Below are 26,941 nucleotides of genomic sequence, written 5' to 3'. Positions count from 1 at the left end.
GCTTCGCCCTTTCAAGCATCTGGTACGATGGTGCTATGAGGCAACATCATCTTTTGCTCTGTACCTTGTGACCAATCAGGACCCTATGGGGTCCTCCCAAAGACAGACCCCACAGGTCCCCCAAGTGCCTCTTGTGTGTAGAAGAAGCTTGGCTCCTCTGACTCCCTTTTGTATCTACCTCTTCTGCTCCTTTCAGCTCTGAGTCACATGCTTCTGCTGAGCCATGCACACAGACATGTTAACCACGAGAAGAATTCTGATTACTGCTTAACTTTATACAAACAGCCCCTTATCCAAAACCTGTCTCCTACAGGGAGATAGAAGGTAGCAACAAAAATAGCAACTGTCAAGATTTATAGGAACATCGTGACCAGACTTATGTCAACTGACCAAGAACAAAGAGGTTCCACAACCCTCCTCAGACACTTGGTGGTGCCCAGGTGTCTGTGGTTGTCAGTCATCTTCTGACCTTAACCCCTTTGAGGGTCCCCCTCCCCTAGCATAGAAGAAGCTTGAACTCTACCCCAAATTGAAATGGTTCTTCGGGAATTGGTCCTCCCTCTTCTCCTTTCACTGCCTTCCTGAATAAAGTTGATTCTCCTTCCCCAACATCTTGTCTCGCAACTTACGGTTGACCATTGTGCGGCAAGGAGTGTGACCTTGGACGGGGTTACACCTCTTTCCAGGTGTTAATGTCATGTTGGATTCCCTCACTACACAATCAATGTGTTCATGCCTTCTTATCTGCTAATATTTCACCTTCTCCCTATTATACCCTAACGTATCCACCTTTGAAAGGGACATTAGGTTACGCCACTGTGTTGGGTCAGGTTGTAGAAAGCAATATTAGTCTAGCAAGTCCCTCCCCCTCAGTCCACTTCTATTCAGACAGGGTAAGGTTACATAGGTATAGAAGAGTGAGCTAGTCTGATCTCTTAGACAATCCGTGTTGCCAGATCACAGTACAATCCACTCTATCAGACTCTTAGGAATCCTAAATTCAGATTTTAGCATGTAGTTGCTGGCACAGGAATTATCCCTGCCTCGGGGCCTGGTACTTGCAGCCCTGGTCCTGGGACCACTTATCACGTTGGGGTGGGGGGAGTGGGGAATCAAGGTAAGGTGGGAAAGGAGAAAAAAGCTCATCATTGTACCAGAGTACACCTCCTTTGTCAAAAGCTGCCTAGGCATACTAGCTCACCTCCTGTTCCCCAGATCCACCAGGAAAACAGAAACCTATCCAGTACCCACACTCCTCTAGCCCCATTCATTTTCACACTGAAGGCAAACACACACTCATGAGGGTGTATAAGCCAGCCCTTCATCCCTTTATCTCCCCTCATTTTGGACAACCATTGCTTCAACGGCCCATTCCAATTCTCCATGAACACAGCACTCCGAGAAGGACACCCCTCTGCCCATTGCTGAGCAGCATGGGCTGGGAAATGTGTTCATCCGTATGAGGAAGTAACAGCTGGCTGTCCAACGTGGTGCTACAGCTCTGGACCAGTCCTTTTATGACACGATGAATATTTGCCTCGATAACTGGGAAAGCAAATCCCAGACCAGAGTCGGTGTCCATTCCTGTCAAGACTCAATGGTAGCCCCTCTCAGCTAATGGCATCAGGCTCACTTGCCAGCTAAGATCAGGACCTTCCCTTCAGGGACTCTACCACATAGCCATCTGCCATCTCTGTCTCTTTTGCTGGCAGACAGAACAGATCTTCTTCACATTTTGTGCTTCAGGGGTGGGTGGGGGCAAGAAGAATATGTCGAGAGTCAACTCATTTCTGCATTGCCGCAGTATCCCATGTCCACTCATTTCACGGACCCAGATGGCCACGTCAAGTGTGGTCTGGTTTTCTCTTCAGACCTCTTAGTATTTGCTTAATATATTTAGAAGCTCCAGTGTTGGGTGCATGTATATTTATGACTGCTGTGTCTTCTGGATGACTGACTTCCTCAGCAGCATGCAATGACCTTTCTCCTCCTGTTACCATTTTTGTCTTAAAGTCTATTTTTTCAGTATAAATGTAGCTATCTCTGTTCTCTTTTGGTTTCCATTTGCAAGGAAGAGCTTGGGCATCCCTTCATGTGGAACCTATGTGTACTCTGAAAGTTGAAGTGGGTCTCAGCATACAGTTGAATCAGGTGTTTTTATCCACTCAGCATCTCTAGGCTTTTTGACTGGAGAATGCAATCCATTTATATTTAGAGCAATTTTGACAGGTAAAGATTTATCATGGGTTGCTTTCTGGCTATTTTGTAGTCCCCTTGCTCCTTTCTTCCGCTCTTGCTTCCTTCCTTTCTCCATTAATGATTTTCCATAGTGGTATACTGTTATCCCCTCCTCTTTATATTTTGTGAATTAACTATAGATTATTACCATGTGGTTATCAAGGCCTAGCTAAAACATCATACAGATATAAAATATATATAAATGTCTATTTTACACTGATAACCATGTAACTTAAACCACATACAAAAACCTTGTTCTTTTACTCCGTCCCTTTATGTATTTAATGTCAGAATTTCTCTCTTTTTAAATTGTGTACCTATTAACAAATTATTTTGCCTATAGCTATTTTTAATACTTCTTTTGTTTTTTGGGTTTGTTTTTGTCTTTTTAGGGCCACATGACCCACAGTATATGGAGGTTCCCAGGGTAGGGATGAGTCTGAGCTGTAGCCACTGGCCTACATCATAGCTCATGGCAATACCAGATCCTTAACCCACTGAGCAAGGCCAAGGATCAGACGGGTGTCCTCATGGATACTAGCCAGATTTGTTTCCACTGACCCACGACGGGAACTCCTGCTTTATTTTTATTTATTATTATTATTATTTTTATTTTTGTCTATTTTCCTTCTCTAGGGCCACTCCCATGACATATGGAGGTTCCCAGGCTAGGGGTCTAATCAGAGCTGTAGCTGCTGGCCTACGCCAGAGCCACAGCAACACGGGATCCAAGCTGCGTCTGCCACCTACACCACAGCTCACTGCAACGCCAGATCCTTAACCCACTGAGCAAGGCCAGGGACTGAACCCTCAACCTCATGTTCCTAGTAGGATTCGTTAACCACTGTGCCACGATGGGAACTCCTGGCAACTCCTATGTTCAATACCTCTGTCCTTTAACTAGCATTAAGTGGTTACCACACCACTACATTACAGAATTAGAAGTTTCTGAATCTGACTCTATGCTTTCCAGTGTGTTATATATTTTCATGTGGCTACTTAGTGACTGTTCATTTCTGCTGGAAGAATTCCTTTCAGCATTTCTTGGAAAGCAGGTTAGTGGTGATAGAATCTCTCAACTCAATGTTTGTTAGGGAAAGTCTTTATCTCACATTCACTTCTGAAGAACAAATTTGCTGAGTAAATTATTTTTGGTTGGCAGGTTTTTTTCATTCAGGCTTTGAATGTGTCATTCCCCTCTCTCCTAGCCTGTAAGGTCTCTGCTGATCAATCTGCTGATAGTCTTATAGGAGTTCTCGTTTATGAGAAATGCTTATCCTTTTACTTTTCCTACAAATATATTTTTCTGATGTTAACTGTCTAAAAAAATGTCAATTAAAATCTCTTTATTTTGTGTGTGGGGGGTGTCTTTATTCATTTATGTCTCTGTGTCCAGGGCAGTTTCATTTTCATCTAAATTTTTGTCTGACTCACACTGTATTTTTTGTAGTATCTTAAGAATGTGAAAGATAATTTATTAAAAAAAATTGGGGGAGTTCCCATTGTGGCTCAGGAGTAACAAACCCGACTAGTATCCATGAGGACATGGGTTCGATCCTGGGCCCCTCTCAGTGGGTTAAGGATCTGGCGTTGCTGGGAGCTCCAGTGTAGGTCACAGATGCAGCTTGGATCTGGCATTGCTCTGGCTGTGGTGGAGGCCAGCAGCTGAAGCTCTGATTCAACCCCTCGCCTGAAAACTTCCATGTGCTGAGGGGGCAGCCCGAAAAAGACCAAAAAGAAATGCTGTTCACTTTCTTAGGTCATTTGCACAAACACATTTTTCTGCCAAACACTTGAGGTGTTGCTTTCTTTTTCTTACTCTGAAAATATACTGTACCTATCATTTCTTCTTTTTAAAATGTCTTTAATGGAGAACGCTATGGTGGTACCTTAGAAATCTATTCATAGAACTACCCTATGACCCAGCAATCCCACTCTTGAGCATATATCCGGACAAAACTCTCCTTCAAAAAGACGCATATACCCGCATGCTCATTGCAGCACTATTCACAATAGCCAAGACATGGAAACAACCAAATGTCCATCGACAGACGATTGGATTAGGAAGATGTGGTGTATATATACACAATGGAATACCACTCAGCCATAAAAAGAACAAAATAATGCCATTGCAGAAACATGGATGGAACTAGAGACTCTCATACTGAGTGAAAACAGTCAGAAAGAGAAAGACAAATACCAGATGCTATCACTTATAATTGGAATCTAATACACAGCACAAATGAACATTTCCACAGAAAAGAAAATCATAGACTTGGAGAATGGACGTGTGGCTGCCCGGGGGGAGAGGGAGGGAGTGAGAGGGATCGGGAGCTTGGAGTTAATGGATGCAAAGTATTGCTCTTGGAGTGGATTTACAGTGAGATCTGGCTGTGCAGCTATGAGATTGATAACTACGTCTAGATACATACATTGCAACACAACAATGGGAGGAAAAAATATGGATACATGTAATATTCTTAGATTTATATGTATGTATTATGTATGTATGTATAACTGAACCACTGTGCTATACAGCAGAAAATAACACTGTGTCAACTACACTTCAAAAAAAATGAATTTAAAAAATAAAATAAAATGAAATGTCTTTAAATGAGAAGGGATTTAGCCGTGATTAGAATTTTCCAATAGGCAGTTCAATTTAACCTCTCTTTCCATTCAGAGATTCTTTTTTCTTTTTGGGAGGAAAGGAATGGTCATATATCCCTCGATAAGCTAAAGAAGCTGTAATCACTGGCCTTAGATAAGAGTTGCAAACATTTGAGGGTTAAAATATTCTCTTCCTATTTCTCATACATTACTCCACAATTCCTTGACCCCAATGGTACCAGTACATAAAATTTGGAATAACAATAAATTCCAAGAATAACATCAAGAGCAAAATGTGGTTACTAAGAAGAAAGTACACCATGGGAAGTCATTTTATCCATACACAAGAGCCCATGATCTGGACTTTGAAACACGATCTAAACACGGGGCGAGGAACAGCAGAGCACCCAGGATGTATAACCTGCAACTTGTCTAAAAGGAAATGTAATTAAACAAAGCTCCTTTCAACATCTACAATGGGCAGCCTCGGATGAGGGATTTGGGAGAGTTGTACAATTAGATGAATAAAGCCAGAATTAGTAAAATAGTAGTTGACATTCACTAACTGCTACCTATGTGCTGGGCTTCATTTTAAAAACTTTTCAGGTTAGCGTGCGTTTGATCCTCATAACAACCTCATGAGGATGTTCTTGTTGCCACATTGTTACTCTCGTTATACAACGTACATTTAATAACGATCCAAAGTCAGTTGCAACCAACAAGAGGCAGAGCCAGAACGGGTACGCAGCCAGAAACCACAGGCCTCACCATGGCCCTCTGCAGAAACTTGGTGACCGCTCTGCCACAAGAGGGGCTAAGGCAGAGCCTACGACCATCAATCAGGGTTCGTATAAAGGTGACAGGTACATGAAGCCGACTAGATAACATTTAGGTGTTTTCTAGCTCTAAGAATCTGAAAATGGAGCAGAGCCACCATCCGCATGCTAGGTAAAATATAATGACCAGCATGACGCCCCTCTATCAAATGGTAGAGGAACGATGATAAAACACAAGTATTATTCTTGGCCACACTTAAAACCAGAAAGACTTCCCAAGGGGTGGTTCCAAGTTTGTGCTGAAGCAGAGAAGGGCCCACATTCTAACAAATGAGATAGAATAGCTCCGCCCAGCACATGGACCCTGGAGGCCTAGTCTCTGGGAAACCATCTCGCCCAGCTTTCCTTCAAGGAGAACTCTAGGCACAATCACTCTTGAGAGCTACTCTGTCCCCTCAGGCACAGCTATAGCTCTCACCAGTTTTCTGACTTTGGCCTGAATATAAGGACCTGCAGGAGTCATGTCTCAGGACTTTATAACCTGGGAAATAGTCACATTTTTTTCTCTGCTAAAACACACTCTACTTCCAGGAAGCTAGAGTCCTCAACTTGAAGCCCCGTTTGGGACAGACTCTTTTGCCTTTTCTGCTCTACCGCTGGGAAAACTTGGACTCTTCTTTGCAAACCATCCCAGTCCTGGCTCCCCTGCCTCAGGGACAGAGAGCCAAAGACTTGCTCTCTAGGCCGTTGACTAGCACTTTTCCCAGCACGCCTGCCCTCCAAAAGGCATGCTCACAAATGCTACATCAGACGCTGTTTAGTTTCCCATTCATGGAAGAGGCATGAAGGCCACAGAACCAGGACTCTTTTGGACTGCATCTGCGTGGACTCCCCAGTAGGAGCTGCATGTGTTGGGGAACAGACTCTATGTCAGACACATCAAGAGACAGATAGCCAGCAACAAACACAACAGGCATCCTCTTTTCTGACCCTCACAAAATTTCCAAGAGGTAAGTAGAATTATTCTCATGGTATCACCTGGAAAATGGTGAACTGAATCGCCCGAGAGCACACACAGAGACTGGCAAAACTAGGACTCCAGCTTGGCCTGAATCCAGAAAGCAAGGTTCTAAGATCAGAAAGTCAAAAGGCAGGGAAGAGATGAGAGAGAGACAGAAAAAATCCCTTCTTTTCTGATACGTTGTTATCCGGGTTCTTGTCCGTGAAAATAGGAGCAGAAAGGGGTACTTCTGATTTGGCTTTCTCAGGTCTGAGCTCTTCCTAATTCCTGAACTCTGTGTGTGTGTCTGTGTGTGTCTCAGTGTGTACACAAGTTTACACAAATCTACTGTCTTAGAGAGGAGCTACCAAACCAACTTACACTTCCACAGTCAGTGGTGCATGCTAACAGGCCCCTGTACAAAATGATGTTATTTTATTGTCTAAGCACGGATGGCTTCAACTATCAGGGAGGGAATCTGGAAACACTCAGAGGACATTTTGTGGCCTTGTCTGCTCCCTTCATGCCATAGGGTGGCTTTCTGTACTTGTGTCCCTGAAAAACTGTCTCAACTCCTGCAACGGATATCAAAGAGCACCAGCACTTCCCAGGAAGGCTGTGTTAGTGGCCGGCACAGCCTGGGACCCCTGGCTTCTCTCCCGTAAACGCGAGGCTCTCATCCTGTCTCTAGCATGTATGTTGATGCACCTCCTGCTCCGCTTCTCGGAAGGATAGGTTTTTCCCACCTCTCTCTTCGGGGTTTCTAGAGAAATCATCTCTCCTCATCATGACGCCCTATATCTCACACTTCCTATCCTCGAGGCCCTCTGCTCAGAAACCTCTCCTCTCTGGTTCTCTTTCTTCACTTCTGCAAGTATTACACCAACCTCATATCATTTTCTGGTGCTACATGTTTTTGCATTCTTCTCTTATCATTTCATAAGATTTAACAGGTGTCGATTACCAGAAGGAGCTGAAAGATTGGGGAACATTCATTGAATGACCAAAAGATCTACGATATTTACTAGCTAATGATGGAAACGCTGGTGCTGAGGTAGAAAGTGGGGACAGAAAATACCACAGCTGAAAGAGGGGTGGAGTTTTATCGCAGAGGAAACGGAAGAAAATAAGGGCGTGAATATACAGATGCATCTACACTGCTCTTCTCAGGTTTTGGAGGAAAAGAACAGGATGGAAGTAGGTGTATTGAAAGGATGTCCTGGGGCAGATGTTGAGGGAGGATTCTCTCTCTCTCTCTCGTGGGTTTGTTTCTCAGTGAACAGGGATGTGACGCCTAGGTTTCTTGGAGAGTATTGGTGTGGGAGGTACGGTGGATTTGAGGGGAATGGCAAAGATTTTGATGAACTGCCATGGATAAGGGGGAGAGTGAGGCTTGTCAAAATGTGTTGAGGAACCAAAAGGAATTGATCATCATAACTTCTAGCCTACATTTGTATGATTCCTCCACCGTGCCCTGGCTGTGCAGGAAGAGGGAAATTAAAACATGGACGGATTTTCTCAGGGTTGAGGTTTTGCTGGAAGCCTGCAATGCCTTGGATGCCTGCTGGTGCGAGAGGAGAGAACCCAAACTGGGCTGACAACGTGAAATGCAAGACAGAGCTTAGAGGCTGGAGATGACCCTTGGATCAAAGAGCAGTTATACACAAAATGAGTGAGCTGGGAGGAGCATGGACACTTAAATAATATGAGCAAAAACAGTGTGAATTAAAGTAGCTTAAACAAAGCCTATTTGCATCCACTAAGTTTTTCTTCCTCTAGCCTGAATCTCTTCTCCATTGCATTTTTCTTCTCTCCCAGCATCATATATTGCCCAAGGACCACTCTTCCTAGTGTAAATGCCGGTTTCTTTCCTCAACCCATTTACACACAAGACTCTATCTCCTCCCTTTAGTGACAATGGACTTGACCCACCCAGGCCCATTGCCACGTTCTGTACACAGTTATCTCCAGACCTTGAAATCTTTATGTTAAATTTAATTCTTTATTTTAACGTTGTTAAAAGTCAGAGAGACAAAGAAAATAATGTACCAAGAAGTCTTCCTCTAGATTTAACAGGATAATATATGCTCCACATTTCTTAAGAAATAATACACTTGAAACTCTTCTGGTGCCTATCCAAAATCTTCTTTTTCCCACTATCCTCCCAGAGACAACAGCCATGCTAGAATGCGTAATATACTCCCATTCGGGATGTAAACTTTTACCGCATAGACATGCATTATTTTATATGCTAAAATGTGCTTGTACTGTGTGATGCACCTTACGTTTTATAGCAACTATTTTTCCATCGCATTGTGATTTTTAAAAATTATTCCATGTTCACAATCATTTTAATCGTTGTACAGAATTCAATCATAAGACAACTCCACAGTGATTATTCGTTTCTAAGTTTTCTGTATGACAATATATATCCTTCTGGAATGCATGTGTTAGAGGCCTCTAGGGCCAAACACGAAGTAGAATGTAAGAACTGTCAGCTTACCCAGATGTGGGATAACTGTTCTCCTAATGGTAACAGAAAAATTTCCATTTCTTCCCTAACATTTGCAACTGTCTGACTTTATATCTGCTCCAGAGGTAAAGGGTTTTTTTATTTCCCCAATACATTATTTTTCCCTACTGTACAGCATGGTGACCCAGTTACACATACATGTATACAGGATTTTTAACTGAATTTTGTTTTAATTTGGTTGAACATCTCTTCTGTTGGTTACTGTTCATACTGGTTCCTTCTTCTGTGACTTGGCTATTCAAGCCTGCTTCCTATTATTTCCTCCTGGATTTTTCGTCTTTCCTTATTAGTGTGTAGGAAGCTTCTGTACTCTGAATACTAAGCCTTTGTTATGTGATTATGTGAGCAGCACATACTTCTTCCAATCCACGATTTGTCTCTCCCCTTTCTTTACCCTCTGTTTCACACACATGCTTTCAAGTTGCCAAATTTTACATTTTTGCTTCTGTGTTGTAAATTTTGTGCCTGGTTAAAAAAATCATATTCTATCCTGATACTATAAACACTTTTCTTCTAAAGCTTCTGAAGTTTTGCTTTTTACATTTATTAGAAATGTTTCTGTATTATTCTTATGTTTTGGTGTCTAAGAGTCCCAAACAGCCAGTCCAACCGTGCCCTAGCTATTTCGAAGCCTACCCACGTCATGTACCAATTTCTACCAAATAGAAATGCATTTACATTGATATTTCAAATTTCTGTTTGTAATAGAATTTTGTTTGTAGGCTCTCCAGAATGTTACATAGATGTATTTGTCAGTTCCTGTGTCAGTACTAATCCAAGGTAGGAAGGGCCAGAGGAAGTCATTCCCCCTTAACAGCACTATTAAGTATACAAATGACTTCCTCTGGCCCTTCCTACCTTGGATTCTTTTTCCAATGTTTCTTTTTCCTCAAATTGTCTTAGCTCTTCTTGTCTCTTTATGCTCCCATACGAATTTTACGAAGCTTACTAGGTTCCATGCTTGGGAAAAACTACTGGTGTTTTATTTAGGATCACAATGATTTCATAGATTAATAGACTGGTGGAGAATTGACATTTTTGTAATAGTGAGTTCTCCACATTTTCTAGGTATTCTTTCTGCCATTCAGTAACATTTAGTCATTTTTTCTAGTTTTATTGATATCAGTTGACCTACAGCACTGCATAAGTTTAAGCTATACAGCATAACGATTTGAGTTACATGTATTGTGAAATGATGATTTTACAATATTTAAAGTCAGTCTTGGACCTCGTTTGTTAGGGGTACTTCTAGATTTCTAAATGTCTGCTGGCACTGGGAATAGAGAGTCTTTTTTAAAAAGCAATTTATTTTTGCTTGATATAGGAACATTATGGATTTTTAAAATATCAATTTATATCACACGTATATGCTCAAACTTCTGAATTATCTAGAAAGTCTCTTTGATTTTCTTTGAAAGCAATCTCATTTTCAATGAATTCTATCCATTTTGTTCTTTCCTTTCCAAATCTTACATGGCCATTTTTTGGTGCTATTTTCATAAATAGGATCATGCTTTAACTGTTTTACAGTGGGATTCAAGTCAAATTTCCTGCTTCATGCAGATTTGTGGCCACATTTTATCCATGGGTCATTAACACCCCAGATCCCAGCCTTTGGACCTAATTCCTACTTGAAACCCCAAGGGTCCGTCGCAGCATCAGCACTGGTTTACAGCTCTTGTTCTGAGTGTGCTTTTTGTTTTTCATACCTGCATAGTCCCATTTCTTTCTTTAAGGTTTAGGTATGCATTTTTAATTACTTATCACATTTATTTGTAATTTCTATGTGTTTTAATTGGAATGGGACCTGGTGGCATTAGCTAAGGCTGCCGTGTTGCCAGAAGCCCCTCCTCTAAAATATTTCATTACCATATGAGCTAACCATAGTCTCTGAACCCTCTGGTTTTACTGAACCCTCTCAACTCTGAGAGATTATGATTTCACGTGGACATAGGGAAAGTCATTCAAGAGAGAAAATCAAACTCATCTAAGTGCAGAGATGAAAAAGTGTATCATATTTGAGGGAAATATAATTTTATCTGCTTGCCCTGAGCCTAGCATACAATTCCCATGTGTACTATAAAAGACACTCAGAGTTGGTGAGTGAATATTACACACTGAATCAATTATCGAGTAGAGGTCTTTTTAGAAAAATTAGTGAATTGCTTGGGATAGTCCAGACTACAGTAACAAATAATGACAAAGTGCACAAGGGTTTAGGAGGTCCCGTCGTCGCTCAGCAGAAACAAATCCGACTAGGAGCCATGAGGTTGCAGGTTCGGTCCCTGGCCTTGCTCAGTGGGTTACGGATCCAAAGCTGCCATGAGCTATGGTGTAGGACGCAGATGTGGTTTGGATCTGACGTGACTGTGGCTATGGCTATGGCATAGGCCAGCAGCTACAGCTTGGAGTCGTCCCTTAGCCTGGGAACCTCCATGTGTCATGGGTGCAGCCCTTAAAGACAAAAAAGAAAAAATAAGTGCGTAAGGGGTAAAATAGGGTAAATTTTGTTTCTTTCTTCTGTAACAGCAGGTATCCTTGGTGGATGATGGTTCTCCTGAGGACACAAGCTCATTCCACCATGAGACTTTGAATGGGTAACTCCACCATCCCATTCAAAGTCTCCTGGACATTTCATTCAGTTTGCATGACAATAAAGAGTGTGGAGGAAGCCTGGTACCATAAACATAATCTCCATCTAAGTTTTCTGAACTTTGGTCTTCACAATTCATCCTTTAAAATTATTTTCCCGTATTTTCACATAGAGGAATCCAGCTGACTTAGCACTCTGTACCAAACGTACAGTCTATCCTTTTCCTGCCTAGTACTAAACCATCCATGTCGTATACGAATTTCTAATAAATCTTTGATCTGTTTCTAAGCGCTCTAATCTGCTATACAGACCTACTTGCTTGCCCCCATGCCAGGACCACTCCACTCTCCTCCTTATTCTCATTCCTAACACTATCTTCTTGGTTCTTTATTCTCCTACATGAAGTTTTGGATCAGTGTACTGAGTATCATCTTTTAAAGAAATATGTGGTATTTTGACTAGCATTGCATTGAATTCATAAAATAATTGTAGGTGAATTGATGTTTCTATAATATTATCTCCCTGGTTTTAGGTATTTATTTTTTGTTCAGTAAAATTTTGTCATTTTTGCAACCAGACTGGACTTTTTTTTAATTTTTTTTTTTTTTTTTTGTCTTTTTGCCATTTCTTGGGCTGCTCCCACGGCATATGGTGGTTCCCAGGCTAGGGGTCGAATCAGAGCTGTAGCCACCAGCCTACACCAGAGCCAGAGCAACACAGGTTCCAAGCCGCGTCTGCAACCTACACCACAGCTCACGGCAACACCGGATCATTAACCCACTGAGCAAGGGCAGGACTGAACCCGCAACCTCATGGTTCCTAGTTGGAACGTTAACCACTGCGCCACGACGGGAACTCCTGGATTTTTTTTAAAAGAATTATTTCCATATTTCTTAAAATTTATCTTGCTCTTGCGAATGGGGATTCTTTATTTATTTCTCTTTTGGTCTTTTCTAGAGCCGCGCCTGTGGCTCGTGGAGGTTCCCAGGCTAGGGGTCTAATCTGAGCTGCTGCTGCCGGCCTGCACCACAGCACAGCAACACAGGATCAGAGCTGCATCTGTGACCTACACCACAGCTCACGGTAATGCCGGATCCTTAACCTACTGAGCAAGGCCAGGGATCAAACCCGCAAGCAACCCACGGTTCCTAGTCGGATTCGATAACCACTGCACGACGACCGGAACTCCCAGGGATCCTTTTTTTAAATTATAATTTCTAATTTATTGTTGCTTAAGTATTAGACAGTATTGATATTTAATACTGACTCCTATTCAACTAACTGGCCTAAATCTTTTAGTTTATCTAGAGGGTCTCTTGAAATTTCTTTGAAAACAACTCTGTGAATTCTATCCACTTTGTTCTTTCTATTCTTTTTTTTTTTTTTTTTTTTTTTTTGTCTTTTTAGGGCTGCACTTGTGGCATATGGAGGTTCCCAGGCTAGGAGTCAAATCAGACCTACAGCTGCTGGCCACAGCCATAGCCACAGCCACGCCAGATCCAAGCCACCTCTGTGACCTACACCATAGCTCACGGCAATGCCAGACCCTCAACCCACTGAGAGAGGTCAGAGATCGAACCTGCATCCTCATGGATTATGGCCAGATTTGTTTTCACCGAGCCACGACGGGAACTCCTATCCATTTCTTCTATGGTAAAATATTTTCTAGTGTTCTTTTAACAAATAAAGCAACACTTCGAGTGTTTTAGGCAGAGGACTCAGGACGAGCTCCCTACTTGATGCAGATCTGTGTCCACATCTCAGGAACAAAGGGCCATTATCACCCCAGACTCCATCCATTAGGACCTTATTCTTGGTTGTGAACATCAAGGGGCCACCAGAGCATCAGCTTTGCTTGACAACAATTTCTTTCAGCTTGTTAAAAATTTCTCATATTGAGGTATTCCCATTTCTTTCTTTGATGTTTGGGCACGTGCATTTTTTTATTTTGCCTTTATAAACTTAGAAAAAAATTTTTAATGGCCATACCCATGGCATATGGAAGTTCCCAGGCCAGGGAGCGAACCCACACCTCCACAGTAACCCAAGCCGCTGCAATGAGATTCTAACCCACTGTACCACAGCAGGAATGCCAAACTTCAGAATGTTTATGTATTTTAGCCATAATGTGGCCCGTCTTTGTCAGCTTAGTTGACCATGTTCCCAAGAGCACTCCTCTTAATTTTCACTGCCTTACCAGATGAGCTAACCAGAGTCTCTAAGCCCTCCAGGTTTATGGAACAATCTCACTTCTGCCATATTATGATTCTGTGGCAATATAGGGAAAGGCATGTCAAGAGAGAAAACCAAATTTATTTAGGTGTAGAGATGAAAAACTAAATTATATTTTGAAGGAAAATAATTTTACCTGCATTTCCTATGCCTTGGATATAATTCCTAAGAAACTACAGGAGACATTGGTGGTGGAATGAATTACATTTTGAGTCAATTCTACTCAAGAATTAGTGAATTCCTTAGAAAATCCTGGACTACGGTAATATAGAGGACAAAATATATAATGCCTGAAAAAGAATAAAAGTTTATTTCTCCCGTGTGTAACAGTCCCAGTGTGTCTTCGTAGTGTGTGGTGGCTGTCCTGGATGTGGAAAACATGGGACACAGGCTCATTCCACCACGTGACCCCACCATTCCATTTAGCTTCCAAGCCTTTTGCTTCCAGCTGACAAGACCTGGAAAAGAGGGCCGAGGAAGCCCAGAACACAAGGATGGATTGGCTGAATTCAGTCACATGACAACATCTCAGGGCATGGAACGTTGGCAAATGGAGTCTAGATGAGTGCACAGGAAAAGAACAATATGGATTTGCATGAGCAGCTAGTAGTCTCTGCCACAAATAATATGAGTCAAGATAGATCAAAGAGTAGGAACCATTATTGTGAAGGAAGCATCACAATATTTCATGTAGAAAGTAACAGCAGGGGAGTTCCCGTCGTGGCGCAGTGGTTAACGAATCCGACTAGGAACCATGAGGTTGCGGGTTCGGTCCCTGCGCTTGCTCTGTGGGTTGACGATCCGGCGTTGCCCTGAGCTGTGGTGTAGGTTGCAGACGCGGCTCGGATCCCGCGTTGCTGTGGCTCTGGCGTAGGCCGGTGGCTACAGCTCCGATTGGACCCCTAGCCTGGGAACCTCCATATGCCGCGGGAGCGGCCCAAAGAAATAGCAAAAAGACAAAAAGAAAGTAACAGCAGTCAAAATTAAAGCACTGAAACAATAAATAGGTCATTTATATACAAATTACTTGAAACTGAGTCAATAAGGTCAGATATAGAGGTGAGAATAAACTGAGTGTGCCTATGAGTATCCTACATGTGGGAAACCCATAAAATAAACCTGAATATAATTCAAGAACTGGGAGTTCCCATTCGCAGCACAAATGAATCTAACTAGTAACCATGAGGTGGCAGGTTTGATCCGTTGCCTTGCTCAGTGGGTTAAGGATCTGGCATTGCTATGAGCTGTGGTGTAATTCACAGACGTGGCTCAGAACCTTCGTTGCTATGGCTGTGGTATAGGCCAGCAGCTGTAGCTCCGATTCAACCCCTAGCCTGGGAGCCTCCATATGCCACAGGTACAGCTCCCCCCCCCAAAAAAAAATCAGGAACAATTGACTCTGTGTGTGTGTGTGTGCGTGTGTGTGTGTGTGTGTGTGTGTGTGTATACCCACATATACATATAAGGAATAATATTCCAAAATAATCCCTCTCAAAGAGATAATAAATAAACATGATATCGTTCTCCTCCTCACAAAAGGTTGTAATCTACTTAGATTGGATGTGCAGGGTGTGAGGTTTGGTCAGATATGTTTGCATGATGACGAATGAGGAAATGTAGGAAAAAGAGATCAAGTCAACAGACATAGACCTTAGATTCTACTAGGCAGTAAGTGAAGCCACAGTGAAATTGGGTGAGAAACTGTAGGAGATATTGTTTCTAATATAAGGTGAGATCAAAGAGAAAAATATCATGATTATATATATTTCAGAGTTGGGAATGTGGATGAAACCTATCAAATGTGACTGTTTACCTAAAAAATGAGATACCCAGCAAGTAAACTCACTGTTATCATTTTGCTATAACCCAACCTCAGTGGTCTCTATAACTGGCAATCTTCTGACACCAGGCTGGACAACTGTTAACATTCTGGACTCTGGGTTCATTCTGAGTTTTGTCCGTGGAACAATTCTAATTGTCCAGGGTGTTCCTTGTGCTAACTATCCCTTGCACTGGAGTTTTTCTCAAAGACTCCAAACTACTGTCCTTTCCTTTTCATATTTAATAAGATTAGCATGTGATTCAAGCTTCTCTGTGAAGTTCTAAGGTCCTTGAGAGTAGACGTTGCCGTATTTCAATAAATGAATGAATACATTGTATTTCCCATACTTATGACTTTGTGTCAAGGTCTAACAAAGCTTCTAGTGTGTCAAATATAGACTTTAACTATTTGTAAAATAATTATACCCTAGGTGTTTGGGGGATGGTGCTAGGGTTGGGTAGGATGGGCACCTACGATTCAAGATTGTTCACTTCTTAGAAAGAGTGTCTAGAGCTAACTGTTGATTATTCCCCATGACCTATAGGGATTTTTTTTAGCCCAAATGTATTGCCTACCTCAGGATTTAGTAAACCCCGGATTGACACAGCAACGACAGGAATGAAAAATGGTGGCTGAAGAAGATCATTCTACACAGTACTGCACTACTCATGCTGGATTCCTCTCCCCTTCCTGCTCAAAGATCCATGGGAGAAGGCAACCAGTCCTCCAACCTGGATTTCATCCTCCTGGGAGTTAGTGGTCAGAAGGAACAGGAAAACCTCTTCTTCACCCTCCTCCTATTCATTTACCCCATCACACTGATGGGAAACCTGCTCATCATCCTGGCCATTCACTGTGACGTTCGCCTTCACAACCCCATGTATTTTCTCCTGGTCAGCCTCTCCTTTGTCGACATCTTCTTCTCCTCTGTAACCATCCCAAAGGCTCTCGCCAACCATCTCTTAGGTACCAAAGCCATCTCCTTTGGGGGATGCCTAACACAGATGTATTTCATGCTGGCCTTGGTGAACACAGATAGCTACATCCTGGCTGCTATGGCATATGATCGTGCCGTGGCCATCACCCGCCCACTTCATTACACAACAGTCATGAGCCCACGGGCTTGTGTCCTCTTAGTTGTTGGGTCTTGGGTGATGGGAAATGCCAATGCTGTCCCCCACACTCTGCTCACGGCTCGTCTGTCCTTCTGTGCAAACAAGGAAGTGGCCAACTTCTACTGTGACCTTGCCTCTTTGCTCAAGCTGTCCTGTTCTGACATCCACTTCAACGTGAAGATGATGTACGTGGGGGCTAGTGTTTTCTCCGTGCCATTACTATGCATCGTCATCTCCTATGTTCAGGTCTTTTCCACGGTCTTACGTGTTCCATCCACCAAGGGTGTGCGCAAAGCCTTCTCCACCTGTGGGTCCCACCTCACAGTTGTTTCTCTGTATTACGGGACAGTCATGGGCATGTACTACCGCCCTCTGACGAGTCACAGCCTAAAGGATGCAATGATAACTGTGATGTACACTGCCGTGACCCCGATGGTAAATCCTTTCATCTACAGTCTGAGGAACCAAGACATGAAGGCTGCCCTGGGGAAACTCTTCAGCAAGAGAATCTCCTCATGACCAATGTGAGGTCATATTAGAGACTGCAGGTTCCAATTAGGATACCATCAATATCGAGCCCTAATGTCCTCCCCCTCCAAGAAGCCACCTTATTATTTACAGCCATGAAATTCCCCTTCTCAGAAATCTTGTGAATTGGATGCAAACAACTCATGCAGCACAATATACAAAAAAAAATTTTTTTTAAATAGGCAGAAGACCTAAATAGACATTTCTCTAAAGAACTCATATGGATGGCAAAAAAACAAACAAACAAACAAATGAAAAGATATTCAGCATCACTAATTGTTAGAGAAATGCAAATCAAAACTACTATAAGGTACTACCTTATACCACCAGAATGGTCATCTTCAAAAATTCTACAAACAATACATGCTGGAGAGAGTGTGGAGAAAAGGGAACCCTCCTTCACTATTTGCAGCAATGTAAATTGGTACAACCACTAGTTAAAAACACTGGGAAAGTTTCTCAAAACCTGAAAATAGAACTAGCATGTGATCCAGCAATCCCACTCCTTAGCATCTATCCAGAGAAAACCATAATTGGAAAAGACATATCCACTCCTATGTTCACTGCAGCACTATTTACAAGAGTTGGGGCATGGAAGCAACCCAAATAGTCATTGACGAGAGGAATGGATAGAGATGTGGTACCCGCATGTAATGGAATATTACTTAGCCATTAAACAGAGTGGAACCATGCCATTGGCAACAAGATGGATGGACCTAGAGCTTATCATACTAAGTGAAGTTAGTCAGTGAAAGAGAATCATCACAGGAAATCACTTAGAGGTGGACTCTTAAAAAGGATATAAATGAACTTAGTTGTAGACCAGAAACAGACTCACAGATTTTAAAGACAAATTTACTGTTACCAAAGGGGACAGGTGGGGTGGGGGCGGCGGGTGGACTGGGGGTTTGGGATTGGCATGTGCACACTGTGGTGTATGGAATGACTGGCCAACAGGGACCTGCTACATAGCACAGGGAACTCTGCCCAATATTCTGGGACAATCTATATGGGGAACGAACCTGAAAAGGAATGGATGTGGGTATATGTATAAGTGGATCACTTTGTTGTACAGCAGAAATTATCGCAATGTGGTAAATCAACTCTACATCAAGACAACTTGAAAACATGAAAAATAGGGAGTTCCCATCATGGTGCAGCGGAAACAAATATGACTAGGAATGATGAGGTTGCAGGTTCTATCCCTGGCCTCGCTCAGTGGGTTAAGGATCCTGCACGTCCATGAGCTGTGGTGTAGGTCGCAGAGGCAGGTTGGGTCTAGGACTGTGGTGTAGGCAGCAGCTACAGCTCTGATTGGACACCTAGCCTGGGAACCTCCAAATGCTGCGGGTGTGCGGACGTAAAAAAAAAAAAAAAAAAAAAAAAAAAAACAGACAAAAAAAAAAAAATAGATAAATCACGAAAAATAAACCTTATGAGTTAGAAGACATTCTATTATCAATTCATACACAACACTCTCCCTCTGGCAAAGTGGCAGCAAAGTTGTTGGGTTCCTGTCCCAACTACGCTGCTGACGGGCAGAGTCAAGCTGAGAATGTCTGAGCCATGGATTTTACATTTACATAATGGAAAGAAAACTGTCTGCCTTGTTGCTGTCAGAGAGGGTGAGGATCATCGTACTTCATACTTTGAAGTCTATAAATCACTACCTGAATGTCAACTTGGGGGATTTTTATATCGCCGGTACTTTGCTTGCAAACCTTGAGGGCAAGAGTTGTCCTAATGCTTCACTCGACTTCTACCAATGCTGGTCATTGAGGTGCAATCAATAAGTATTGGTGAAGGGAGAAGGAGTGAATGTAAGAGAATAAGTGTGATCTGATAATGATGAGACGTGAACAGACTTGATTTCATTTCCCACCCATCCCACACCCGGTATGTTACAAGTCATTTTGGAACCATTCAGGAAACAGAAATTTTAGCGAAGATACACAGATACATAGGTGTACACTGAAAGTGGCTTAGAAGATAAAAGATAAACGATGGAGTTCCTGTTGTGGCTCAGTGGTAACACTTGACTAGTATCCATGAGGACACAGATTCAACCCCTGTGGTGTAAGCCAGCAGCTCCAGCTCCAGGTTGAACCCCTAGCCTGGGAACTTCCATATGCCATGAGTTCAGCCCTAATAAGACCAAAAAAAAAAAAAAAAGATGAATGCTGCTGTAACTGAACCGTTTTTAACTGCAAAAAGAAGTTACTTTCACTAGGACTGGAGGAACGAAAGGGAAACGTGGTGTTACCAGAACCTAGGAATTCAGAAGAGGGATGACCACACATCTGAAGCTCAGATGTCTGAGAGGAGCTGCCAAGATGCTTCTACTTGGTCCCCACATACCTAAATGATGCAAACAGTCATTCCTCAGGGGCTTTGGATGCTCAACAATTCTGCCTATTTTTTTTTTTGGTTGATGTTATTTTTAGGAATCTTTCCTATTGGACATGGAAACACAAACATATCCCAGATGTAGTTGTAGGCATGGGTCCTCCTGGAAGCCCTTTTTGTATTATCAGTAGAATGTCCTAATTGAGTTCAGTCACTTCACCCAGGAAAGAAATCCTTCTTTTTTTTTTTTTTTTTTTTTTTTGCTAATTTTCCTGAATGTCCCAGAGAGTTATGCTACAATTTGGTTGATCTTATCATAATAATATTAGCTGAAAATGTGTAAATTCTCAAAGATTATTATTGATAACTTTTTCATAAGATTATAAAAAACCACAAACAACCACAAAATACACGTCGGGGAACAGAAGTAGATGCAACAAAAGTATGATAAAAAAAAAGCACGACAAAAAAAAAAAGCAAGAGAAAGATGAACATAGGATTCAGGACGAGAGGATATTGAAGAAGAAAGACTCAAGGGGATGGAAATGGGGTAGCATGTATTTGATATGGATTATCCCCAAAGTCCTAATTTTCAGGTTGGGTGGTGGATCAATGGGAACCTACAACATTTTCCCTTATGAATAGATAAATAGTGATGACAGGTTGGCACACAGGTAGATATCTATAGGTAAAAATAAGGAGCTCTTTATGAAGCAACAACACGTGTTTTTCTTTAATGAAGGATTGGACAGAGAGACCAGTAAGAGACAGAGGGGATTGGTGAGACCAGGAGTTTAATTAGGTACATCAGAAAAATCTAGCGAGGGAGTGAGTGAAAATATAGACAAAGAGATTTGGTGTAAAAGAATGTGGACGTACAAACAATAGAATGTAGTAATTTTTATGATAATAAATGACACCTTTATTGATGATAACGGAGAAGAGAGTAATTTACGAAGGGCAGTTCCATCTTGGGCAGATTTTAAAAGTTCCCGTGGTACACTCTCATGGAAGAGAGTATTTAACCATAAGGATATGAAACTTGGCAGCAAAATTAACAGAGCATGAATCAGAGTGGAGGTGATAAGTAAAGTTTGGGAGAAGATGAAATCATCCAAGAACGTCTGTCGAATGACTAAATTTCGAGAAAGGGGGCCAGAGTGGAGAATGAGGATTCTGGTAAGGGATGGGAGGAACCTGGCAATACTGACTTGACGTCCCTGTGAGTCAAGCTATGCGTCTCTCTCGGTGTTCTATCCACCAAAGCACACAGCACAGTGTGTTTTTACTGTACTCTCATAACACTGTGGAGTGGGCAGGCAAACACTTGTTTCGGAAAAAAATGGAACGATGGCCCACACAAGGAAGAAAGTCCTGAGCACTAGATAGGAAGTTCCAAATATGCCACACAGTTTCAGAGAAAGTCGGTATTTCATTACATATCAAATACGCATGTGTGTACTTCACGTGCTTTTACTGCATCACATTCATTACGATCGCTTTAATGTTCAAAAGAGCCCTGCAGAACAGACAATAGTAACCCTCTTTTCCAGACGAGAAAATAAACTCTCCAAAATGTGAAGTCACATATTTCACATGCTTCAATCGAAAGAGGCACGTGAGGATTTCAGCTCAGTTCTCTTCATGCCCAACGCATTCCCCTCACCTGACAGGAGATATCAGCACACAGGAGATATAAAATAACAGACAGACAGCTAGGTAAACTGGAATTGTGAACTAGCAGAAGACTGGCTAGATACCTAGGTTGGGTAATAGGTGAGTATGGGACGAGGTGGAAACATGGGCTCATAGACGTTATTGAACTTTGAAGGAGGAGGAGACGTGATCTTCCTTTTTTATTTTCGTGTGCCTAGGTATCCTTGTCACAGCTCTCTTGCTCCATTTATGCCTCTGGTTTCCCAGGAAGTCATGAAAATTGTTCAGTGATGTGGCATTGGGCCACAGGTTTGGGGAAAATAGGAGCAGAGAGAGTATTTCTTCTCTAAAATGGTGCTCTCCCAGGAGGACGTGGTCCAAGGGGGCAGCAGAGGAAGATTCTTCCAGCTCTGAAAATTGAGACTTACCATTAACGTGCCCCACAACGGAATCCTGGATTTTTTTTTAAAATATTTCCATATTCTTAAAATTTATCTTGCTCTTGCGAATGGGATTCTTTATTTATTTCTTTTGGTCTTTTGTAGAGCCGCGCTGTGGCTCGTGGAGGTTCCCAGGCTAGGGGTCTAATCTGAGCTGCGCTGCCGCCTGCACCACAGCACAGCAACACAGGATCAAGCTGCATCTGGTGACCTAAACCACAGCTCACGGTAAGCGGATCCTTAACCTACTGAGCAAGGCCAGGGATCAAACCAGCAACCCACGGTTCCTAGTCGGATTCGATAACCACTGCACGACGACCGGAACTCCCAGGGATCCTTTTTTTAAATTATAATTTCTAATTATTGTTGCTTAAGTATTAGACAGTATTGTATTTAACTACTGACTCCTTCAACTAACTGGCCTAAATCTTTTAGTTTATCTAGAGGTCTCTTGAAATTTCTTTGAAAACAACTCTGTGAATTCTATCCACTTTGTTCTTCTATTCTTTTTTTTTTTTTTTTTTTTTTTCTTTTTAGGCTGCACTTGTGGCATATGGAGGTTCCCAGGCTAGGAGTCAAATCAGACTACAGCTGCTGGCCACAGCATACCACAGCCACGCCAGATCCAAGCCACCTCTGTGACTACACTAGCTCACGGCAATGCCAGACCCTCAACCCACTGAGAGAGGTCAGAGATCGAACCTGCATCCTCATGATTATGGCCAGATTTGTTTTCACCGAGCCACGACGGGAACTCCTATCCATTTCTTCTATGGTAAAATATTTTCTAGTGTTCTTTTAACAAATAAAGCAACACTTCGAGTGTTTTAGAGAGGACTCAGGACGAGCTCCCTACTGATGCAGACTGTGTCCACATCTCAGGAACAAAGGGCCATTATCACCCCAGACTCCATCCATTGACTATTCTTTTGAACATCAAGGGCCCCCAGAGCATCATTCTTGCAACAACATCTTCAGCTTTAAAATCTCATATCGAGGTATTCCACTATTCTTTCTTATGTTTGGGCACGTGCATTTTTTTATTTTGCCTTTACTTAAGAAAAAATTTTAATGGCCATACCCATGGCATATGGAAGTTCCACCCAGGGAGCGAACCCACACCTCCACAGTAACCCAAGCCGCTGCAATAGAGTTTAACCCACTGTACCACAGCAGGAATGCCAAACTTCAGAAGTTTATGTTTTTAGCCTAATGTGGCCCGTCTTGTCAGCTTAGTTGACCATGTTCCCAAGAGCACTCTCTTAATTTTCACTGCTTACAAGATGAGCTAACAGAGTCTCTAAGCCCTCCAGTTTATGGAACAATTCACTTCGCCATATTAGATTCTGTGGCAATATAGGAAAGGCATGTCAAAGAGAAAACCAATTTATTTAGGAGAGATGAAAAACAAATTAATTTGAAAGGAAATAATTTACCTGCATTTCCAATGCCTTGATATAATTCCTAAGAAAACTACAGGAGACATTGGTGTGGAAAAATTACATTTGAGTCAATTCTACTCAAGAATTAGTGATTCCTTAGAAAATCCTGGACTACGGTAATATAGAGGAAAAATATATAATGCCTGAAAAAGAATAAAAGTTATTTCTCCCGTGTGTAACAGTCCCAGTGTGTCTTCGTAGTGTGTGGTGGCTGTCCTGGATGTGGAAAACATGGACACAGGCTCATTCCACCACGTGACCCACCATTCCATTAGCTCCAAGCCTTTTGCTTCCAGCTGACAAGACCTGGAAAAGAGGGCCGAGGACCAGAACACAAGGATGATTGGCTGATTCAGTCACATGACACACTCAGGGCATGGAACGTTGGCAATGGAGTCTAGATGAGTGCACAGGAAAAGAACAATATGATTTGCATGAGCAGCTAGTAGTCTCTGCACAAATAATATAGTCAAGATAATCAAAGAGTAGGAACCATTATTGTGAAGAAGCATCACAATATTTCATGTAGAAAGTAACAGCAGGAGTTCCGTCGTGGCGCAGTGGTTAACGAATCCGACTAGGAACACATGAGGTTGCGGGTTGTCCCTGGCCTTGCTCTGTGGGTTGACGATCCGCGTTGCCGAGCTGTGGTGAGGTTCAGACGCGGCTCGGATCCCGCGTTGCTGTGGCTCTGGCTTAGGCGGGGCTACAGCTCCGATTGGACCCCTAGCCTGGGAACCTCCATATGCCGCGGGAGCGGCCAAAGAAATAGCAAAAAGCAAAAAGAAAGTAACAGCAGTCAAAATTAAAGCACTGAAACAATAAATAGGTCATTTATATACAAATTACTTGAAACTGAGTCAATAAGGTCAGATATAGAGGTGAGAATAAACTGAGTGTGCCATAGATATCTACATGTGGGAAACCATAAATAAACCTGAATATAATTCAAGAACTGGGAGTTCCCATTCGCAGCCACAAATGAATCTAACTAGTAACCATGAGGTGGCAGGTTTGATCCGTTGCCTTGCTCAGTGTTAAGGATCTGGCATTGCTATAGCTGTGGTGTAATTCACAGACGTGGCTCAAACCTTCGTTGCTTGTGGTGAAGGCCAGCAGCTGTAGCTCCGATTCAACCCCTAGCCTGGAGCCTCCATATGCCACAGGTCACAGCTCCCCCCCCAAAAAAAAATCAGGAACAATTGACGTGTGTGTGTGTGTGCTGGTGTGTGTGTTGTGTGGTGTGTGTATACCACATATAACATATAGAAAAATATTCCAAAATAATCCCTCTCAAAGAGATAATAAATAAAACAGATATCGTTCTCCTCCTCACAAAAGGTTGTAATCTACTTAGATTGGATGTGCAGGGTGTGAGGTTTGGTCAGATATTGCATGATGACGAATGAGGAAATGTAGGAAAAAGAGATCAAGTCAACAGACATAGACCTTAGATTCTACTAGGCAGTAAGTGAAGCCACAGTGAAATTGGGTAGAAACTGTAGAGATATTGTTTCTAATATAAGTGAGATCAAAGAGAAAAATACATGATTATAATATCAGAGTTGGGAATGTGGAGAAACCTATCAAATTACTGTTTACCAAAAAAATGAGATACCCAGCATAAACTCACTGTTATCATTTTGCTATAACCCAACCTCAGTGGTCTCTATAACTGGCAACTTCTGACACCAGGCTGGACAACTGTTAACATTCTGGACTCTGGGTTCATTCTGAGTTTTGTCCGTGGAACAATTCTAATTGTCCAGGGTGTTCCTCTTGCTAACTATCCTTGCACTGAGTTTTTCTCAAAGACTCCAACACTGTCCTTTCCTTTTCATATTTAATAAGATTAGCATGTGATTCAAGCTTCTCTGTGAATTTCTAAGGTCCTTGAGAGTAGACGTTGCCGTATTTCAATAAATGAATAATACATTGATATTTCCCATACTTATGACTTTGTGTCAAGGTCTAACAAAGTTCTAGTGTGTCAAATATAGACTTTAACTATTAAAATAATTATACCCTAGGTGTTGGGGGATGGTGCTAGGGTTGGGTAGGATGGGCACCTACGATTCAAGATTGTTCACTTCTTAGAAAGAGTGTCTAGAGCTAACTGTTGTTATTCCCCATGACCTATAGGGATTTTTTTAGCCCAAATGTATTGCCTACCTCAGATTTAGTAAACCCGGATTGACACAGCAACGACAGGAATGAAAAATGGTGGCTGAAGAAGATCATTCTACACAGTACTGCACTACTCATGCTGGATTCCTCTCCCCTTCCTGCCAAAGATCCATGGAGAAGGCAACCAGTCCTCCAACCTGGATTTCATCCTCCTGGAGAGTGAGTCAGAAGGAACAGGAAAACCTCTTCTTCACCTCCTCCTATTCATTTACCCCATCACACTGATGGGAAACTGCTCATCATCCTGGCCATTCACTGTGACGTTCGCCTTCACAACCCATGTATTTTCTCCGTGTCAGCCTCTCCTTTGTCGACTCTTCTTCTCCTCTGTAACCATCCCAAAGGCTCTCGCCAACCATCTCTTAGTACCAAAGCCATCTCCTTTGGGGATGCCTAACACAGATGTTTCATGCTGGCCTTGTGAACACAGATAGCTACATCCTGGCTGCTATGGCATATGATCGTGCCGTGGCCATCACCCGCCACTTCATTACACAACATTCATGAGCCACGGCTTGTGTGCCTCTTAGTTGTGGGTCTTGGGTGATGGAAATGCCAATGCTGTCCCCCACACTCTGCTCACGCTCGTCTGTCCTTCTGTGCAAACAAGGAAGTGGCCACTTCTACTGTGACCTTCCTCTTGCTCAAGCGTGCCTGTTCTGACATCCACTTCAAGTGAAGATGATTACTAGGGGCTGTGTTTTTCTCCGTGCCATTACTATCATCGTCATCTCCTATGTTCAGGTTCTTTTCCACGGTCTTACGTGTTCCACTCACCAGGGTGTGCCAAAGCCCTTCCACCTGTGGGTCCCACCTCACAGTTGTTTCTCTGTATTAGGGACAGTCATGGGCATGTACTCCGCCTCGACGAGTCACAGCCAAAGGATGCAATGATAACTGTGATGTACACTGCCGTGCCCCCGATGGTAAATCCTTTCATCTACAGTCTGAGGAAAAGACATGAAGGCTGCCCTGGGGAAACTCTTCAGCAAGAGAATCTCCTCATGACCAATGTGAGGTCATATTAGAGACTGCAGTTCCAATTAGATACCATCAATACGAGCCCTAATGTCCTCCCCCTCCAAGAGCCACCTTATTATTTACAGCCATATTCCCCTTCTCAGAAATCTGTGATTGGATGCAAACAACTCATGCAGCACAATATACAAAAAAAAATTTTTTTTAAATAGGCAGAAGACCTAAATAACATTTCTCTAAAGACTCATATGATGGCAAAAAAACAAACAAACAAACAAACACTGAAAAGATATTCACATCACTAATTGTTAGGAAATGCAAATCAAACTACTATAAGGTACACCTATACCCACCAGATGGTCATCTTCAAAAATTCTACAAACAATACATGCTGGAGAGAGGTGTGGAGAAAAGGAACCCTCCTTCACTATTCGAAGCAATGTAA

General features: G+C 42.4%; 1 protein-coding gene and 1 long non-coding RNA gene across 2 annotated transcripts in view; one reads left to right on the top strand and one right to left on the bottom strand.

Moving 5' to 3' along the window:
* LOC110256084 overlaps positions 1-26,941 on the bottom strand; it is a 152,398-nt gene that overhangs the window by 118,453 nt on the left and 7,004 nt on the right. The gene's annotated exons all lie outside the window — the stretch shown is intronic.
* LOC100737988 (olfactory receptor 1A1-like) lies at positions 16,509-17,670 on the top strand. The gene has a single exon (XM_021067662.1). The coding sequence runs from the start codon at positions 16,509-16,511 to the stop codon at positions 17,436-17,438; it is 930 nt and encodes a 309-aa protein (XP_020923321.1). The 3' UTR covers positions 17,439-17,670.

This window comes from Sus scrofa, chromosome 12, assembly GCF_000003025.6.
Source record: "Sus scrofa isolate TJ Tabasco breed Duroc chromosome 12, Sscrofa11.1, whole genome shotgun sequence".
In the NCBI taxonomy this organism is placed as follows: domain Eukaryota; kingdom Metazoa; phylum Chordata; class Mammalia; order Artiodactyla; family Suidae; genus Sus; species Sus scrofa.
This window is presented reverse-complemented; position numbering and strand designations above follow the sequence as displayed.